Source organism: Dipodomys ordii, unplaced genomic scaffold (genome assembly GCF_000151885.1).
Source record: "Dipodomys ordii isolate 6190 unplaced genomic scaffold, Dord_2.0 Scaffold4, whole genome shotgun sequence".
Classification (NCBI taxonomy): domain Eukaryota; kingdom Metazoa; phylum Chordata; class Mammalia; order Rodentia; family Heteromyidae; genus Dipodomys; species Dipodomys ordii.
Window position 1 is genome coordinate 23,182,284 of NW_012267220.1, and position 18,634 is coordinate 23,200,917.

An 18,634-nucleotide genomic window follows, 5' to 3' on the forward strand; every position below is an offset into this window, starting at 1 on the left:
GGAGATAAAGAGCCTTAATCTCATAGACTTCCTTGCTTGGCTGACTTTGAATCTCCATTCTCATATCTCAGCCTCCTCAAAGGCTAAATTATCAGTGTGAGCCACTGGTGAGCTGGCTTATTTCTTTTATTGAGAATATTTAAAATCCTTCCATCTAGCTACTTTAAATTGCATCATAAATTAATATTAACTATAGCTACCCTACTTAGTCTGCCATAGAATGCTTGGATTTACCCTTTGGCTGTTTTTGTGCCTAGTAACTAACCTCTGCAATCCTTCTTTCCATCTTCCTTTCTGAGCTCTGGTAACTACTAAGTCCATGTCTTTCCTAGTTAGAGCTACTGGCTCTCTATAAGAAAATCAGATCCTGTCAGTTGGCATTCTCTGGAGTCCAAGAGAGACAAAAACCACAGAGAAAACCCAGAGGATAACTAGGATTGAAAGGTTGTTGGCCTGGTGTTACTGACATAAAAAGATAAAATTGAGCTTTGTTAAACAAGCCTCTTGGGTCTTTGTTGTTGTTGCTGTTTTTAAATCAAATCTAGAATTTGTGATATAAACCCTTTTCAACCCCTTAGGCCTCCATGCTTAGTAAATTTGGTTATAAACACCACTCAACCATTAACGCTCAAATAGAGTCAAGTAGGTATTTGATTACAGGTTTGATTAATGAATCCCAGACCTGAGACTAACTGTAACCATTCCGGAGTCTTTAAATCTTGAAAATATGGGAGAACTAAAACACTGTCGGTGGAAGCCATTGAAGTAATTGATTGATGTCCCTTAGAGAGGGACCTTTCATTGCCCTTAATTTCTAAGTCTGCAGACTTGTTCTTGGTTATTTGTTTTCTTTCCCTCCCCAGTTACAGAGAGAATTTTTCTGAACATAGACGCTCTGCGTTATCTCTGTTTATTCTCTAAACAGGCACGCACATAATCTAGGAAATCAAAGGCAAGCTTATCAAGCCAGCAGAAATACTTTCTATCCTGCGGCATCCAAGTTTTCTGTCAGACCAGTTGCAAGGACAGGATCTGGAAGATAAAGCCTGAAGAAGAGAATATGTGATCAGTTTGAATTGAGTGAATTAAATCCATATCCCATGAAAACATAAGAATTGTAATTTTAGGAAAAAGGGTGAGGAGATTTGAGACAGTAAAACAGACACATTAAAAGTTTATTGGCATTGATCAAGATGCATTGTACTCAAACTGATACTGAAACCCCTTTAAATTGAAAATTGGTTGAATTAAAACCGCTTTGTACAACTAAAGATAATAATATTTTTTTAAAAGATCCTTGGACACCCGTCACTGATGGCTCAACATATAGTCCTAGCTACTCTGAAACCTGACTATTGTAGCTCAAAGCCAGCCTGGGGAACAAAGTCCTTGAAACTTTTGATCTCCAATTAATTAGCCAGCAAAACTCTGGAAGTAAAGCTGTGGCTCAAGTGAAAGAGTCAAAAAGCTAAGGGATATAGCACTCAGGCCCTGAGTTCAACCTCAAGTATCAGCATACACACACAAAGTTCATTGGAAGAAAGCTCAATGGTAATTATCATGATGATGTTAGAAAGTTCTGGAGCCCACTGGGCTATCATTCTTGAGCCATTTAGCCTAGCATATTTAGAAAGTCTTTTTGTAATCCTTTCATCATGATTTTTTAAGTATTTCACTTCAGTAAAACCAAATATTTCCCCAGATTTTGTTTGCTTATTATTTTGTGGTGTTAGAGATCAAACCCAGGGCCTTACTCATGCTAGCCAAGTGCCCTACCGCTGAATTCCACCCCAGGCTTGTTCTCCTGATTTTAGCTTCATATTGTCTTTTGGTAGTAGGAAAGTTCACAATTATACTATAACTTCTGTCCCAAAGAACAGCCAATCTTTAACTCAATAAGCTTTTGATTCCTGAAGTTATACTACACAAATTACTTTTTACATAATCATCTTTTGCAATTGCTGTCAGTATAACAAGTGCAATTCTCTCTTGAGCAGGAAGATATATAAAAGGTTAGATGTCAGCTGGGCTCTGTGGCTCCAGCCTGTAATACTAGCTGCTTAAGAGGTGGTGTTCAAGAGGGATCACAGTTTAAAGCTAGCCTTGATGTAAACATTTGCAACATTCCATCTCAACCAATGGCTGGTGAAGTGGTGTATATACCTGTATTCCCAGTTAGACAGCTGGTGCAGTGTCACATGTCTGTGACCCCCAATAATACTTGGAAACAAAAGTAGGAGGACCACAGTCTAGTCTGGCCCAGGCATTGAGACCCTACCTGGAAAATAATCAGCATAGAGGAGCTGAAGGTATAGCTCCAATGATACAGGGCCTGCCTAACAAATGTAAGGTCCTGAGTTCAATCCCCAGGACTACCAAAAAAAAGAAGAAGAATTTAAAGGTAAAAAAACGATTGAGTGCCAAAGACAACTCAGATTTCCTCTCCATAGAGAAAAGTTAACTTTTAAATGACTGCCTAAAATAATTTTAAGACAGATAACAGTTATCAGAGATAACTAAGGCTTGTTTTATATGAGATAGAATATACTATTTATATTGCCAGCATTTCTACTTGGTTCCTTATTGTTCTTGTCTCTGTAAAAGGAGATGAGCAGACCATTATTTCTTGGCAAATAACAGATACCTGATGGCCCAGTCTAGAAGTGCATGGAAGCATACATTTTCTCACTGAGGTGTTTATTCCATGGAGAATTTGGGGCACCTGACCAATGCCACTGCAACGTGAAATAATAAAAACTCAAATTTAAATGAAAAGTTTAAGCAATAGAAAGGTATTTTTTTAAACAATTTACTGTGTGTGTGCACGCATGTGTAAGTGCTTGTGTACACCAATCCTGGGGTTTGAACTCAGGGCCTGTGCACTTTTGTACTCAAGGCTAGCACTCTACCATTTAAGTCACAGCTCTGCTTCCACCTTTTGGGGTGGTTAATTGTGAATGAGAATCTCACAAGCTTTCCTGCTTGGGCTGGTTTCAAACTGCAATCCTCAAATCTCAGCCTTCTGAGTGGTACCTGGCTTATGATTTCCTTTTTAAGGAATTTTTTTTTCTAATCAGCTATATTTATTGCTAATGAGTTTAAAGAAACTCATGTCAATTTGGAAATAATATTGATCCTCCCATCAAGGTTTTCTTTTTATGTTAATGTTATTTCTTTGCTTTATAGGCGTCTAAATACCTTAAACAAATGTGCGGTGATGAAGCTAGAAATTAGCCCTCATCGGAAGAGAGTGAGTATATGTGAATATTTAGGATGGAGGGTAGTGGATAAGTAGACAAACCTGAAACCAAATACATTTTGTAACAGATTTTGTTTTTCAGACTTAGTTTCTCATTTCAGACACACTTCTGTTTAATGTTAAAATCCAGTCAGGTTTGTTAAATACTGTATGACTTTATATAATTAATCCAGTAATGAATGCAGCCAGCCAATAAATTATTTTGTCTACTGTTTTTGACCTGAAGAAATCATCTATTATTGTTTTTCCTAATAATCTCAATGCCTAGTGTAAAATAAAAGGATGACTTAATGAATCCCAGTACATTTTACATTGTTATCCCCAGCCATATAGGGAAACAAGAGAGAAAAACTGAGCTATCTATCATTCTTTAGGCACTCTTCTGTTTTCCCAGATAGGACATGAGCTGAGCAACATTTCAGAGCTGTCAAGATGAAAGCAAAGAAGGCTGGCTTGGAGGATATTGAAGCATAATAAGAGATTTGGAGGGAGGAAAAGAACTAGGGGAGGAAGAGGACAGGACAGGACATCCCACACATTGCAGCCAGGATGATACATAGCTGAATGGGATGATGGTGTTTTCTTCTGCCCTTTTATGAGATCTAGGAGAAGAGATAGGTGAAGTTGTAGGAGTGAGGGTCACAAATTAGGATAAACCAATATAATCAGTCAAAGAACATAGTAAAGATGGCTCAGGGTTCAAATTTTAATTATACTAGAGTCCTTAGCCTGCCAAAAGTCACCTTCACTTGGAAAGCTAAGCCTCTTAAGCAAATGAACTAGTCAATTCTTCATGCTCTCTATTCATTGTCCTGTGAATCTAAGGTGAGAGGATATTTTCCCTGGGTCTTGCCTATAAATCAAGCATAATCAGTAGTGGTGGTACTTTAGTATTTTAATAAATGTTCCACGCAAAGCTTTTGTTCAATTGCCTGGAGCATGTCTGGGGTTGAAACTGCCCAGGACAATCCTGAAGTCCACATGGCTCCCATGGGGGGAGGGCAAGAAAAAGAACAGGTAAAAGGTGATGCAGGGTTGAACTGAAGATATGGGATGACTCACCTTGATTGGTCTCTGTTTGTTTAATAGGAGAAGCTAGCAGGAGATTTTTTGACATTTTTGATGGTGGCTAGGTGTTGCCACTGTGATTACTGTGTGAAAAACCATCTTTTTATTTTAAATTGCAAAAAAAAAAAAAAGGAATATAAACACATTCTATCAACAGACACCAGAGCTGGAGGCAGCCGAAAGGGAGTCCCACTGCAGCTGACTCCAGTTCAAAATATTTTGCATGCCTGGAATTTTCACCCATGTCAGAAGTTTCCTCTGAGCCATTAGTAGACAGCCTATAGATACAGAGTTTCTATACAATAGCTCTTGCTTAGCTGGTAATACTTGATGGGGCTTTCTCCTGTCAAACTCTTTAAATAAACCTTTGAAATTAAAAAAAAAAACGGAGGGAGGAATGGACACCTAGAAGTATCTTCTCCTGGCCCTTAACACATCCCCTACCTGCTGTCTGCTGGTCCCAGTGTTTGAATGGCTCCCTTGTATTGTTGCAGAGTGAGGATTCAGATGAGGATGAACCCTGTGCAATAAGTGGCAAGTGGATGTTCCAGAGGGATAGCAAGAGGTGGTCCAGGCTTGAAGAGTTCGATGTCTTTTCTCCAAAGCAAGACCCAATCCCGGGGTCCCCAGATGACTCCCACCTGAAGAACGCTGCAAGCCACGAGAGCATGCTGACAGACCTCAGCGAGCACCAGGAGGTGTCTTCTCTCCGCAGCCTCAGCAGCACCAGCAGTGTCCCCACCCACGTGCCCCACGGCGGGGATGCTGTGACACCCCGGACTAACTCCGTCATCAGCGTCTGTTCCTCTGGCCACTTTATGGGTAATGATGACTCTTTCTGCAGCCTCCCCTCTCCCAAGGAACTCTCCAGCTTCAGCTTTAGCATGAAAGGCCATGAGAAAAACACTAAGTCCAGGACCAGAAGCCTGCTGAAACGGATGGAGAGCTTGAAGCTCAAGGGCTCCTCCCACCACAGCAAGCATAAGGCGCCCTCCAAACTGGGGCTGATCATCAGCGGACCCATTCTGCAAGAGGGTATGGATGAGGAGAAGCTGAAGCAGCTGAACTGTGTGGAGATCTCAGCCCTCAACGGCAACCACATCAACGTCCCCATGGTACGAAAGAGGAGCGTGTCCAACTCCACACACACCAGTAGTAGCAGCAGCCAGTCGGAGACGAGCAGTGCTGTCAGCACGCCCAGCCCTGTCACCAGAACCAGGAGCCTCAGCACCTGTAACAAGCGGGTGGGCATGTACCTCGAAGGCTTTGATCCCTTCAGTCAGTCCACATTCAACAACGTGGTGGAGCAGAACTTTAAGAACCGAGAGAGCTACCCAGAAGACACGGTGTTCTACATTCCTGAAGATCACAAACCTGGCACATTCCCCAAAGCCCTCTCCAACGGCAGTTTCTGTTCCTCAGCAAATGACAGCTCTGTGAACTGGAGGACAGGAAGCTTCCATGGCCCTGGCCATATCAGCCTAAGAAGGGAAAACAGCAACGACAGCCCTAAGGAACTGAAGAGACGCAATTCCTCCAGCTCCGTGAGCAGCCGCCTGAGCATCTACGACAACGTGCCAGGCTCCATCCTGTATTCCAGCTCAGGGGATCTGGCTGACCTGGAGAATGAGGACATCTTCCCCGAGCTAGATGACATCCTGTATCATGTAAAGGGGATGCAACGGATAGTCAACCAGTGGTCAGAAAAGTTTTCTGATGAGGGAGACTCAGACTCAGCCCTGGATTCTGTCTCTCCATGTCCATCATCCCCAAAGCAGATCCACCTGGATGTGGACAACGACCGAACAACACCTAGTGACCTGGACAGCACGGGCAACTCCCTGAATGAACCTGAAGAGCCAACTGACATCCCGGAAAGAAGAGACTCCGGGGTCGGGGCTTCCCTGACCAGGTGTAACAGGTACGATCCGTCCTGCTCCCCCAACGTTGGTGGGTGTGAGGTCAGAAAGGAATGGTTTCTATTGTAAGTAGGATGAAGTCTGGTATTCATAGTCAGGTAGATTCCTATCAGACAGGAAATTGTGCCATCAGAAAGAGAGGGCATGGTTTTATGGACATGGACGTCGGGTTGAGGAAGATGAGAAAAGCTCAGATGGAGAGTAATGGGAGCTGCAAGTATGCACATGTGAGTGGTCTTAATGCCATTGACCTGCCTACTTTGGAATGGTTAAAATGGTCTGTTTGCCATTATGCATAGTGAACCCTCCTTATCCACATTGTCTGTATTTGAAGACCTAACCACCTATTCTGAGAAAAAGTCTGCATTGTAGATGCATATAGATGTTAATTATTCAACATTCACGTTGTTTTAGGCATTATAAATAAACCAGAAGTAATGTGAGAAGATGTGCATGGAAATGTGCAAATCCTAGGATTTGGGTGTGGAGCTTGAGATGGAACCTGCATCCTATTGGTTCCTAAGATGGCAAAGAACAGCCTGCAGCTGAGTTTTTGCGTCTGCTTTCTAAGAAGCCTTTGCTGTGTTCTCTTCCAGGCACAGACTGAGATGGCACAGTTTCCAGAGCTCTCATCGGCCAAGTCTAAACTCTGTATCTCTGCAGATTAACTGCCAATCTGTAGCCCAAATGAACCTACTGCAGAAATACTCACTTCTGAAGCTAACTGCCCTGCTGGAGAAGTACACGCCTTCCAACAAGCATGGTTTCAGCTGGTAAGCATAGAAATTACTCTGAAGATAGTAACAGAAGATAATGTGGGTCCACTCCTTGAGAACATCCCTTCACTGAACACATGATGACAGTGTCCTTTATTATGTCTTTAGTCTGCAATCTCATGCAGTCTCTGTATTCTTGAGGCCACATTTAATACTACTGAAGCCTGTGGAGGTTTGGGGGGGGACTGCCAGCAAAGTAGGTTGATTGAGTTTCGAGCTCTTTGAATGACATTTTCAGTCATGGGGGAAGAAAGGATGCATCATTCATACCACGGTGTGGTCATCTTTGTAGTCATTGGAATCGTCTGCAGTACATCAGTATGTATGTGGTGTCAGATCATATTTATAGAAAGAAGGAAGGAAAAAATAAGGACAATGTTATGGGTTTGTTTATGTTTGAAATTCTTAGTATATCACCCAGTCATATTTATACATGGTTTTAGGAATCTTTTTGTTATTGTTGTTGTTATTAAATTGTTAGAGATTGTGCATACTGAGCATATTCTCTACCACCAAGCTGCATCCTTGGTCCAATGGTTCATTTTTGACATGAACGTTTGTGGCCTCGTTCAGAAATCTTCCTATATACTAAAAAGAGTTTATAGTATTATTTTCCCCTAGCAAAGATGATCAAAGACTGAATATTAAGTTGAAGTAATTCATTAGAAAATATTATAGACCAATATCTTAAGGTGACAATTATTGGATGCATTTATCCTAATTCCTTTAAAAAATAAATCCAACATGGAGCACTTACAAGTAAGATGTAGACTATTGACTAGATGAGTCGTGAGTGTGAAAAATGTGAGAGACCAAAGACTATCTCTGGATGGATACTCAGTGTATTTTTCAGTATGACCTGGGTGTCCATCAAAGTGTTCACTTGCCAGTCGTTAAGGATACAGAAGCAACCCTATTCACTAGAGCACTCTAGCAGACAAGTAGCTGGTCGAACACTCTCCCAACTCCTCCTAACTTGGATACTTATGGAGTGTATGTACAGCATCAAAGCACCTCTGGAGCAAAGGCGGTTATTATGTGAGTTTAAGTACAGAAGTTGTTTGTTCGGAATGACAGAAATAAGTATTGACTGGTTTAGCTCCAGATGCTTCAAATTCTCGTGGAAGAGCGTAATGTGTTCTTTCCACATTCCGCAAGCTGGGCTTTTACCCCTCCCCCCCCCCCACAAAGCGAGTATTATGCACACTTCCAGCCATAATACTGTATGTTTAACTGTATGGAAATACACATTTGGCTGTGCTCTTTGGCTTTACCTTTCCTCGAGCTATAAACAGGAATATGATGTGGCCGTGGGTAACACTCCAAAGTTAAGGCAGTCAGTCAGCTTCTGTGCTAAAGAGTAATATTTTCCCTACTGGCTATTTAAAACTGAATAGTTTAGATTCTCGTTTCTAAGGTGTCTACCCCTTTCCCACCAAAGCCTCAAGAATCTAAAAAGTCCATAATATTTCTTGAGTTCTGGTCAGTTTTTCCAGTGAGTCAAAGCAAATGTAAAAGCCCAGCATTGTGGGATCCACCACACAGTGGGGAGAAATTCTGCCCTCGGTTCCTTTCCTGTTTGCCTTGCCCTTTCTTGTCTCACTCCCAGGGGTCATTTGTAGAGCTCAGATGTCTGTTTGACAGCCTTAAATGCACGACATGGGTTTCCTGCTGTTGGATATACTGCTGGGGGAAGGGGGGTTGCTTTCAGGACTCCAGGGAGCCTGGGGAGGCTCACAAAACCCCCATTGTTCCTTTTTGTATCTTCTCTCAGAAACCTTAAGATGTTATGTTCTCTGGGGTCATCAGCAGGCGAATTTATTTTGACTTCAAATTGAGCACTGTTAAGCTCTGGAGTTGATTCTCATTATATAAGACCAATATTGTACATTTGCTGATTTCTCACACAGCCTTAAGAAGGGTCTTTTGAGCCTGATCTCATCTTTGCCCTTTGAGAACAAAATGGGAACTTGTTTTTCAAAAATTGTATTACATGTTTTCTGCTTCGGTTAAATCTTGTGCCATCTTATGATGATTGAGATCCATCAACTCCCTTAGTTAAAGGAACCAAGTTCCCAACATTAGCAGGGGAAGGTGGTTTCCCAACTTAGAAAATGTGACCTGTCCTTAACACTGGGCTGTTTTTTTCGTGATTGGTGCTCTACCACTTGGGCCATGCCTCCAGTCTGATTTTTTTCTGGTTAATTGGAGATTGAATCTCAAGGGCTTTTCTGCCTGGGCAGGCTTCAAGCCTGGATCCTCAAATGTCAGCCTTCTGAATATCTAGGATGACAGGCATGAGCCACCGACAATATAGCTCTTATAAGACCTAGAACAGCCCTGTCCTGCAGAATTGTTAGTAGAGACAAAACTGGACACACATGGCTAGTCGGTGCTGAAATGATCATTTAAATTTAAACAGCCAATGGTGTTAGCACAGAATTAGGGCACACAGGACTTGCCTGGAGTCAGAAGAAGTATGGACAGACAATTCAACATTCCACCATGTCCTTTAAAACAGGGCCGTGCCCAAGTTTATGAAGAGGATCAAAGTTCCGGACTACAAGGATCGGAGCGTGTTCGGGGTCCCTCTGACAGTGAGCGTGCAGCGCACGGGACAGCCCTTGCCACAAAGCATTCAGCAGGCCATGCGGTACCTGCGCAATCATTGTCTGGACCAGGTGAGGGCTGCTGCCTGCACGTCCCATGCTACGTGCTCGCTACTTGTTCTCGTTTTGTAGTGAGGATGTTGGCTTCCATCCTGACACCTAATATTTTCCTTCCAAAAGGTTGGACTCTTCAGGAAGTCGGGTGTCAAATCTCGGATTCAGGCTCTGCGCCAGATGAACGAAAGTGCCGTGGACTGTGTCAATTATGAAGGACAGTCAGCTTACGATGTGGCCGACATGCTGAAGCAGTATTTTCGAGATCTTCCCGAGCCTCTCATGACCAACAAGCTCTCCGAAACCTTTTTACAGATCTACCAATGTAAGTGTTTGGAATCTTATTAAGAGGGCTAGTGGCTGAGAAATGTGGGACCAACCAAGGCTTTTGGCATCCTTCCATGTCATTTGTTGGACAAGAGACCTTCATGGCAACCTTGAAAACATAGGTCATTCATTCTGCCTTGTCTCCTTGTTTATATACTTGTGAATAATTTGAATAATTCAAAAACAATTTTGCCTTATTATCAGTCTGAGTTATGGGGAAGTTGTACATTTTTACAATCTGACCTATCTCCTTATAGTTGTTTCTACTGCAGTGTTATTTCACATGCTTAGTTAAAAAACAAAAATACCAAGATCTCTTTTTCTCTCTCCTCCCTCCCACTCCCTTTCTTTCTCTTTCCATCTCCTCCTTTGTCTACAGAAATTTCAGTTGCTCCACATCTAACAGTTGTTATATTTAAAATTTCACAGGTGTCTGTGTGTTTCATCTCACTGTAAAATGAATAAATAATTTTTTTTCTGTTATTCATCGAAGTCCCTGCCAGGAATACTTGAGAAAACAATACCCATGCCCTTCTCACTTTTAAGCAAAGCTTAAAGCAAACAGTTGTTGAAATTAATGATCAAGATCAGGATTATAGCTTTTACAGCCTGGTGTTTTTCTTGGCTCACATTGGTATTACAGCAATGTGATTTAAAAGCAGCGTCTCTCAGTGATGAAGTTGTCTTTAGAACTGGCACATTGGGCTCTGTTTTATGAGAAATGGAGCTGCTCTGGATTATTTCATTTTTTTGTTTCATCCTTTCATATTTTATGAAAACACAGATCACATTTTCCCCACCAAAGTATTTGTTATGTATTGTAACCATGGAGCAGTTGAATCAGTTTGTCTTATAGTACTGCATTTGAGTGACTTGCTTTTTTCCAGCAAATGCTTCTTTAAAAGTTTGCCTACTAAAGGAGACCTAAAGGAAACCAAGGTTGGAGTTGGGTTCCACATTTTCTAAGCATAGATTATTTGATGGATTTCCCTTTTTGTATATTTTCGTATGTATAGACATTTCTCCTTTAGCCTCTTGATGTACTTTCTGAAACGCAAGAAACTACTAGTTTAATATGTCTGGTTTGAATTGGCTGGATATTTTAACAGCATTTTCCATTTCAAGGATGAACAAATCAGTCAATTATGACAGTCCTTAGAGATTCTGTTTTTATCATTTCATACATATCTCAAACTTTTCATTGAAACTATAAACAAAAGTTAGTTTCAGTCATTGAGGTGGCTAATGGGCAATTTTTTAAGTGCTTAGAAGAAACATTTGTTCTGTAAACTAGAAGAACACAGAACTGAATTCTGAGGTGGATTTAGGAGTGTATTAGTGTAGTGTTGCGGGTGTTTAAAAATGTTTAACATGTCCGTGAGACAGGAAATACTTGAGGGTAGTGACGCTGGTGGCAGCCCATAATTTCTCCCTTATTAACCTCTAGTATACTTTCTGCAAGTGCTTGTTCAGTGTTTGATGCTGATGTTTGCTTTGGGCCGGGTTCTCGCCATCCACATGGAAATTCACTGAACTGAGGAGGAAATGCTTGTACCCTGCAGATGTGCCCAAGGATCAGCGCCTCCAAGCCATCAAGGCCGCCATTATGCTCCTGCCTGACGAGAACAGGGAAGTTCTCCAGACTCTTCTTTACTTCTTGAGCGATGTCACAGCAGCGGTAAAAGAAAACCAGATGACACCCACCAACCTGGCTGTGTGCTTAGCGCCTTCCCTTTTCCATCTCAACACCCTGAAGAGGGAGAATTCTTCTCCAAGGTAGGGCCATAGGGTGGGAATGCAGGAAGCCTCTTAATGCTGCCATGGCCCACTTTCCTTTCCTTTCATTTTTTTTTCTTTTTGCCAGTCCTTGGGCTTGAACTCAGGGCCTAGGCACTGTCCCTGAGATTCTTTTGCTCAAGGCTAGCGCTCTACCACTGGAGCCACAGAGCTACTTCTGGCTTTCTCTGTTTATGTGGTACTGAGAATTCGAACCCAGGGCTTCATGCCTGCTAGATAAGTACTCTACCACTATTCCCACACTCCATTCCCACCCGCTTTTCTTAAGTATGGCCTTCTAGACAACCTGGATCAACCAGGTTTTGAGAGCAAGTCCTATGGGCTTCATACCTTGCCATGGCCAATGTTGACTCTGAGCGAGTCTTAACAGTGTCATCGCACATTCTGCCAGCCAAGAACTATGCAGAGTTATTGATGTAGATAATATTGTTTGCCTCAGCCTCTGTGTGTGTTCGTAAAGCCGAACTCTTAGGCTGTGCCCAAAATTAAAATAGCCAGGTCCAAAAACTGAACAATGGCCATGTGCCAGTGGCTCACACCTATAATCCTAACTATTCAGGAGGCTGAGATCTGAAGACCAGAGTTCAAAGCCAGCCCAGTCATGAGAGTCCATGGGAAGCTCTCACCTCTGGTGAACCACCGAAAAGCCGGACATAGACCTATGGCTCAAGTGGTAGAGCATGGTCTTTGAGCAAAAAAGTTCAGGGACAGCTCCCAGGACCTGAGTTCAAGCCACAGTACCAGCACACACACACAGAAAAGGAAAAGCCTGAAAGCTGGTGACAAGCCTCCATGATATTCATTTACTCTGGCCACAGCCATTGGTTAGCAGTCTTTCTGCTTAGAACACATATGTACCTCATGGGCGTGGCCACGGAGAAAATCAGGGAATCAGAACCCTAGTGAACACTGCAGTTTGCCAGACACTCTCTGTCAAACACAAGACCCTTCTGTTTCCATTAATCATCTCATTTCATAACATAACTAATCATCTCATTTCCATTAGTCATGTCATTTCCTAACAATCGTAGAAGGTGGACCTCCTTCATTCACATGAGGAAAGTGATGGTTGAAGGTGGTTAGTTAGTTCAGTAACTTACCTGTGCCTGACAGGAAGAAAGAGAGCCAAGGTTGCACTTTTGTGTACAAGGCAACTAACTGGACCTTTCATCTTAAACCCATCCAGTGGATGGTTTTACTTCATCACTAAAGAATCCTAAAAAGTATTTCTCACCAGGCACTGGTGGCTCATGCCTGTGAAATCTAGCTACTCAGGAGGCTGAGATCTGATGAGCATGGTTCAAAGCCAGCCTGGGCAAGAAAATCTGTGAGACTCTTATCTCCAGTTAACCACCAGAAAACCAGAAGTGGTATTGTGACTCAAAGTGGTGTCCTTGAGCAGAAAAAGCACAAGGACAGCACCCAGGCTCTGAATTCAAGCCCCAGGACTACCACTACCAACAAAAGTATTTTCCCACTAGAAACAAGGGATCTAGTTGTGCTAGTTGAAATCATCTTTGTTTCTGAAAGCCAGGTAGTGCTTAAATATCCTGAGCTAACGGTTTGCTGGAGCATTCCAACTTTAATGAGAGACAGAACTAGAGAAGAAAGTAAAAAGATGAAGTAAGTCTATGACAACCCTTCTAGGAAACAATAGTTTTATCCCACACCGATGGGAAGGGACTCTGTTTATTTAACCATTAAGGATAGTAACACCACTTACCCAACTCCCAGTCCTAGCCTTGTTCTCCACCATGGGCAAGGCCTCTTAAAGGAACCTATCACTGAAGACAGAAACCTCTTAAACAAAATGGTTTTAAATGCCTCGGCTTTCATTAAAAATGTGTATCTATGGTTTTGAAGTATTGTTGATAAAATTCTGAGAAACACTGGTCAACTCTTTAACAAATGGGCTCCAGGGAAATTATTTTTTTCTTCTTTGAATTGGCTTCAGTGATACATTTGGTTAAGAATATATGAATGAGCTAGGCGCTGGTGGCTCACACCTATAATCCTAGCTACTCAGGAGGCTGAGATCTGAGGATCGTAGTTCAAAGCCAGCCCAGGCAAGGAAAGTCTGTGAGACTCTTATTTCCAATTAACCACCAGAAAACCTGAAGTGGTGCTATGGCCCTAGTGCTCACCTTAAGCTGAAGAGCCCAAGGACAGCATCTAAGCCCAGAGTTCCAGCCCCATGACCAACAACAACAACAAAAAGAATATATAAATGCTTGACTCATTCCCCTCTCTTACATTTCTTCTACCTAGGGGCAATGCAAACGCATTGGTTTAGGATATAGTAAATGTTTGACTCATCCCCATCTTATTTTTATTTCTTCTACTTAGGGTAATGCAAAGAAAACAGAGTTTGGGCAAACCAGATCAGAAAGATTTGAATGAAAACTTAGCTGCCACTCAAGGGCTGGCCCACATGATTGCTGAGTGCAAGAAGCTCTTCCAGGTAAGGAATCAGGAAGCTGGGCAGCTGGACTAAGGGTGATGTGAATGGGACTCCTCTTTGAGCCCCTCTCCTATGGAGAGTCTAACTATTTGGACAATTTTCCTATCACTTGAAAATAAATTACTGTTTACTTAAAAAAAGATAATATGAATGGAGACAAGCTATAGACTTGGTACTTGTTTTTCTTATCTTTTCTATAGTTAGAGGTTTATACATATTTAAAGAATGATGTCTATATGTCTTTTAGTATACACTCAACACTTAGTGATATCAATGATCCCCTAAGTTAAACTTCTTTAGTTGGAAAGTAACAATAACTAATTACAACATTCTGTACATTAGAACCGTTCCTGGATCACTGTTCATCCTATTTTAGTTCTTACCTTTCTACTCTTAACTACGCAGAGAATACTGTTTGTGAAAGTAGTCTGTCTTTACCCTCATGATGTGACCAGCCCACCATCTGTTGGGAATAAGGATCGAATTTCCTGCCCTGTCCTTTGCCTGTCCTGCCTTAAGGATCTAGGCCATTGCTTCTGTCCCCCGTTTTTGCTGATGGCCTCTGTGGAGTCACTGCCTTTTCGCCTTTCATGGTCTTCCCAGGTTCCTGAGGAAATGAGCCGATGTCGCAATTCCTACACCGAACAAGAGCTGAAGCCCCTGACACTGGAGGCTTTAGGACACCTGAGTAATGAGTCAGCTGACTACAAGCACTTCATTCAGGACTGTGTAGATGGTCTGTTTAAGGAGGTCAAAGAGAAGTTTAAAGGCTGGGTCAGCTACTCTACTTCGGAACAGGCTGAGCTGTCCTATAAGAAGGTAAGTCCTGGTGGACTTTTGATGGTCAGGATTTGGAGTCATCAGAGAGAAGACTTCCTAGCTATAATCTCTGTGGGAATCCACAGCCCAGATTTGTCCTTGGGAACTGGGCAGCCAGCTGATTCAAGTTCCTCTGGTCAACGTGGAGACCAATCACAGGCTGGCTTACACTCATTAGTACTTGAGATTTTAATCACTTTTAAAGGAAATACTTTGTTCCCCTCAGAAACACATTAGAATTCCCTGGCATGTTTTACTAAATAGTACTGGGCTTTCAAATCCATCTTAGGACAGGCTTAGACTTTTCCATAATTTGATGAAAATCCCTTTGTGTTCCCCATCTGCTCTGACTCCCCTTATTTTGGGCATCCTATATGACTTAACATGATAGGTCCACAGAATGATTTGATGAACATCTTTAGCACCTTAAAAAATGTAGCCAGGCACCAGTGGTTCACACCTGTAATCCTAGCTACTCAGAAGGCTAAGATCTTGGGATCAAAGTTTGAAGCCAGTTTGGACAAATAAATCCCAGCCTTATCTTCAATTAACCAGCAAAAAGCCAAAAATTCAAGGTATGAATTTAGTAGTAAAGTTCTATCGTTAAGCAAAAAAGCCGAGCAAGAGCTCAAGGCCCTGAGTTCAAACCTCAGTACTATCCTAAAAAACAGATAAGCAGTAGTCCTACGATTATGACACGATTTGGGGGTGCAGGTAAAATAACTGACTTTATCACAGTTACATTGATACAGGTCATGGTCTGGACCTGGATATTGTTTGCTGGTATTGTTTGCTCTTCTGGCCTGCTCTTGAATTTACTAAGCGATACTGGCCTACCAGTGGCCTAGATGAATTAGCTTCTGAACCTAAGGTCTTCTCTTCTACTCCCAGTTTGCCTTCAGGGTCAAAAGGTGTGCATGGTTCGTGTGAGAACTGAACAAGTGTGTCCTCTTTTTCAGGTGAGTGAGGGACCCCCTTTGAGGCTTTGGAGATCCACCATTGAAGTCCCTGCTACACCAGATGAAATCTTAAAGCGACTACTGAAAGAGCAGCACCTCTGGGATGTCGACCTGTTGGACTCAAAAGTGATTGAAATCCTAGACAGCCAGACTGAAATTTATCAGTATGTCCAAAACAGCATGGCACCCCACCCTGCTCGGGACTATGTTGTATTGAGGTAAGATCTTCCAGGTGGATTACTGTGGAACAGACAACTGAATGTCAGAAACGAGCCAAGATGGCACTAAATCTCTCAAGATAGTTACATTATTTAACATTAAATACAGGTCTCCACAGCAATGATGACCCTCCTTAAACATCTGCATTTATGCCAGTGAGGTATTTGACTGAAAATGGTTTGAGCTCTTTTGGAACTGAACTCAGTTACCAAGACACATCACATGAATATGCTTCTCGGTATAATAGATTTCTGCTCCCTTTTAGGATACTTTTTTTTTTTTTTTTGGTTAGAAATGGACAGTGAATGAATAAGCCAGGAAATAGCATTTGAGTCCCAAGAGAGATGTGGTTAAGTCTGACTCGCATGGAATCGTAAGTTCGCTGGAGACTTACTGAAAGAATTCCAGTGATCTTTAAGGAAATGTCACATCGTGTGTCCCAATCCTTTTCAGATGGGGACACTTTCATGAAATGTGAAAAGGATGTTTAGCAACATTTAAAATTGGTTCTTTCCTAAAAAAGGACTGTCTGAGGATTTACCTCAGCAGAAGTAGCTGTTGTTTGTCTTGTAGTCCAGGTGAAGTGGTTCTCATTCTCCTGTTATCAGGCATGGGTCATGGAGCAACTGAGCCTGGCCACTCACAGTCTCCTCCACGAGTAGGATACCATTTCCAACTTAGTTTTCAGGAAGTCCCATTTGTTTGTTTTGCTCTCTGATTTTGTCTCTAGAACCTGGAGGACTAATTTACCCAAGGGAGCCTGTGCCCTCCTGCTCACCTCTGTGGATCACGACCGGGCACCTGTGGTAGGTGTGAGGGTCAATGTGCTTCTATCCCGATATTTGATTGAACCCTGCGGGCCAGGAAAATCCAAACTCACCTACATGTGCAGAGCTGATTTAAGGTACGTTCTGGTTCTGACTTTCTAACATGAGAGGAGTCTTTAAGAAGGTTCCTATTTTCAGCCTGGTGGAAGGAAGGGATTGAGTGTATTGGTGATCGAGTGAGCAGTAGTACTTACAAAGCAGCAGTTTCCTTTGGGCTAGTCTCTGAGGATCACTCCCTAATCTGGATTGCTTAGAAAATATACGACTAAAGCAATGCCAAATTTAGTGATTCTCCCATGAATTTGATACTCCAAGGAATGGCATAGTTTATGGATCAGAACCAACTACTGTGAATCTTTATGTATCTAGTTCTTCATTTGTCCCTGTGACCTGTTTCTGTGACATATGACAATACTAACACTTGCTCTGGGCAGTTTCAGTGAATATCTTGCTTAATATATTGTTCCTTGGGAGACCTCTGGTGCCAAGTGTAATGGACATGCAAAGGGCTCACCAGAGGATAAAAAATTGTAGCTTCTTACTTAGCATGCTTTGCTTATTATAAAATATAAGTGAGAATATGTGAAAGGCCCTGGCTTTGATCCCAGCAGTGCAAGAAAAGAAAGAGAAATGAAGCGATGGAGGGAGGGAGGGGAAGAAGTATATTCAGAAGTGTCTTTACCTACCTTCCATCACTTACCAATTTTTCCTTCCTGTGACAGGGGCCACATGCCAGAGTGGTACACAAAATCTTTTGGACATTTGTGTGCAGCTGAAGTGGTAAAGATTCGAGACTCCTTCAGTAATCCAAACACTGATACCAAGGACACCAAATCCAGGTGATTACCAAAGCAAAACAACTGTGCCCACCACCTGGGTGATTGTGTCTAGAACCTTGCCAGTCCTTGGAAGAGGTCATCTGTTGTGTGATCCTGAAACAAATGCAACTTGGGGGTGTTAAGACGTGAACTCTAGTGATTTGATACATTTTTTTAAAGCTGCTTCCTGTTTGTTTAAGGTCTGTATTATAGACCTTGACTGGAATATATGACTGTGCAAAAAAAAATGTACTTGTGTTCTTATTCACATTGCTTCTGAGAAGCAAACTCTTTAAATAGATTATGGAAGATAATGAAAAGACTTAGTTCTCTAGTGATGCCGCTGTATGTGTACTGTGTCATGGATGGGCGGTTTGTGGAGGAACTGATGTTTCCACTGTAAGAATTGGTACTCCCACAGGTGTTTTTCACTGAGAGGAGCAGGGATAGGTTTGCACAGAGGAGAGTGAATGTGTGTCTGTTGCTAGTTGAGTGGCATAGATGGAAACGCTGGAATGCAGTGTCTGGCACACTGAGATGGCTTCAAGAAAGACGTTGGTGCACCAGGTTTGGTCCAACCTGGATTAGCTGACTACCCCTGGGATTGTAACTAGAAAGGTGACCCAATTCCCTTGTCCATTTTTCTTTTCAGGTTTTTTTTAGCATGTTTCTTCTCCACCAGCTTCTTGTTTCCCTTAAATTGTAGATTTTTTTCCCTGACA

The 18,634-nt window shown here is 42.2% G+C and overlaps 1 protein-coding gene across 2 annotated transcripts in view; it reads left to right on the forward strand.

Annotated features, from left to right (window-relative positions):
- Positions 1–18,160, forward strand: part of Dlc1 (DLC1 Rho GTPase activating protein) — a 353,391-nt gene extending 335,231 nt beyond the window's left edge. For both annotated transcript variants that reach the window (XM_013026378.1, XM_013026384.1), the window contains 11 exons: positions 3,187–3,250; positions 4,822–6,248; positions 6,843–7,019; positions 9,544–9,703; positions 9,812–10,010; positions 11,575–11,788; positions 14,156–14,270; positions 14,874–15,089; positions 16,049–16,266; positions 16,998–17,171; positions 17,817–18,160. In XM_013026378.1, coding sequence (XP_012881832.1) covers positions 3,187–3,250; positions 4,822–6,248; positions 6,843–7,019; positions 9,544–9,703; positions 9,812–10,010; positions 11,575–11,788; positions 14,156–14,270; positions 14,874–15,089; positions 16,049–16,266; positions 16,998–17,171; positions 17,817–17,937 — 3,085 coding nt within the window. In that variant the 3' untranslated portion in view covers positions 17,938–18,160. The remainder of the gene's footprint in view (positions 1–3,186; positions 3,251–4,821; positions 6,249–6,842; positions 7,020–9,543; positions 9,704–9,811; positions 10,011–11,574; positions 11,789–14,155; positions 14,271–14,873; positions 15,090–16,048; positions 16,267–16,997; positions 17,172–17,816) is intronic.
- Positions 18,161–18,634: the final 474 nt, after the last annotated feature.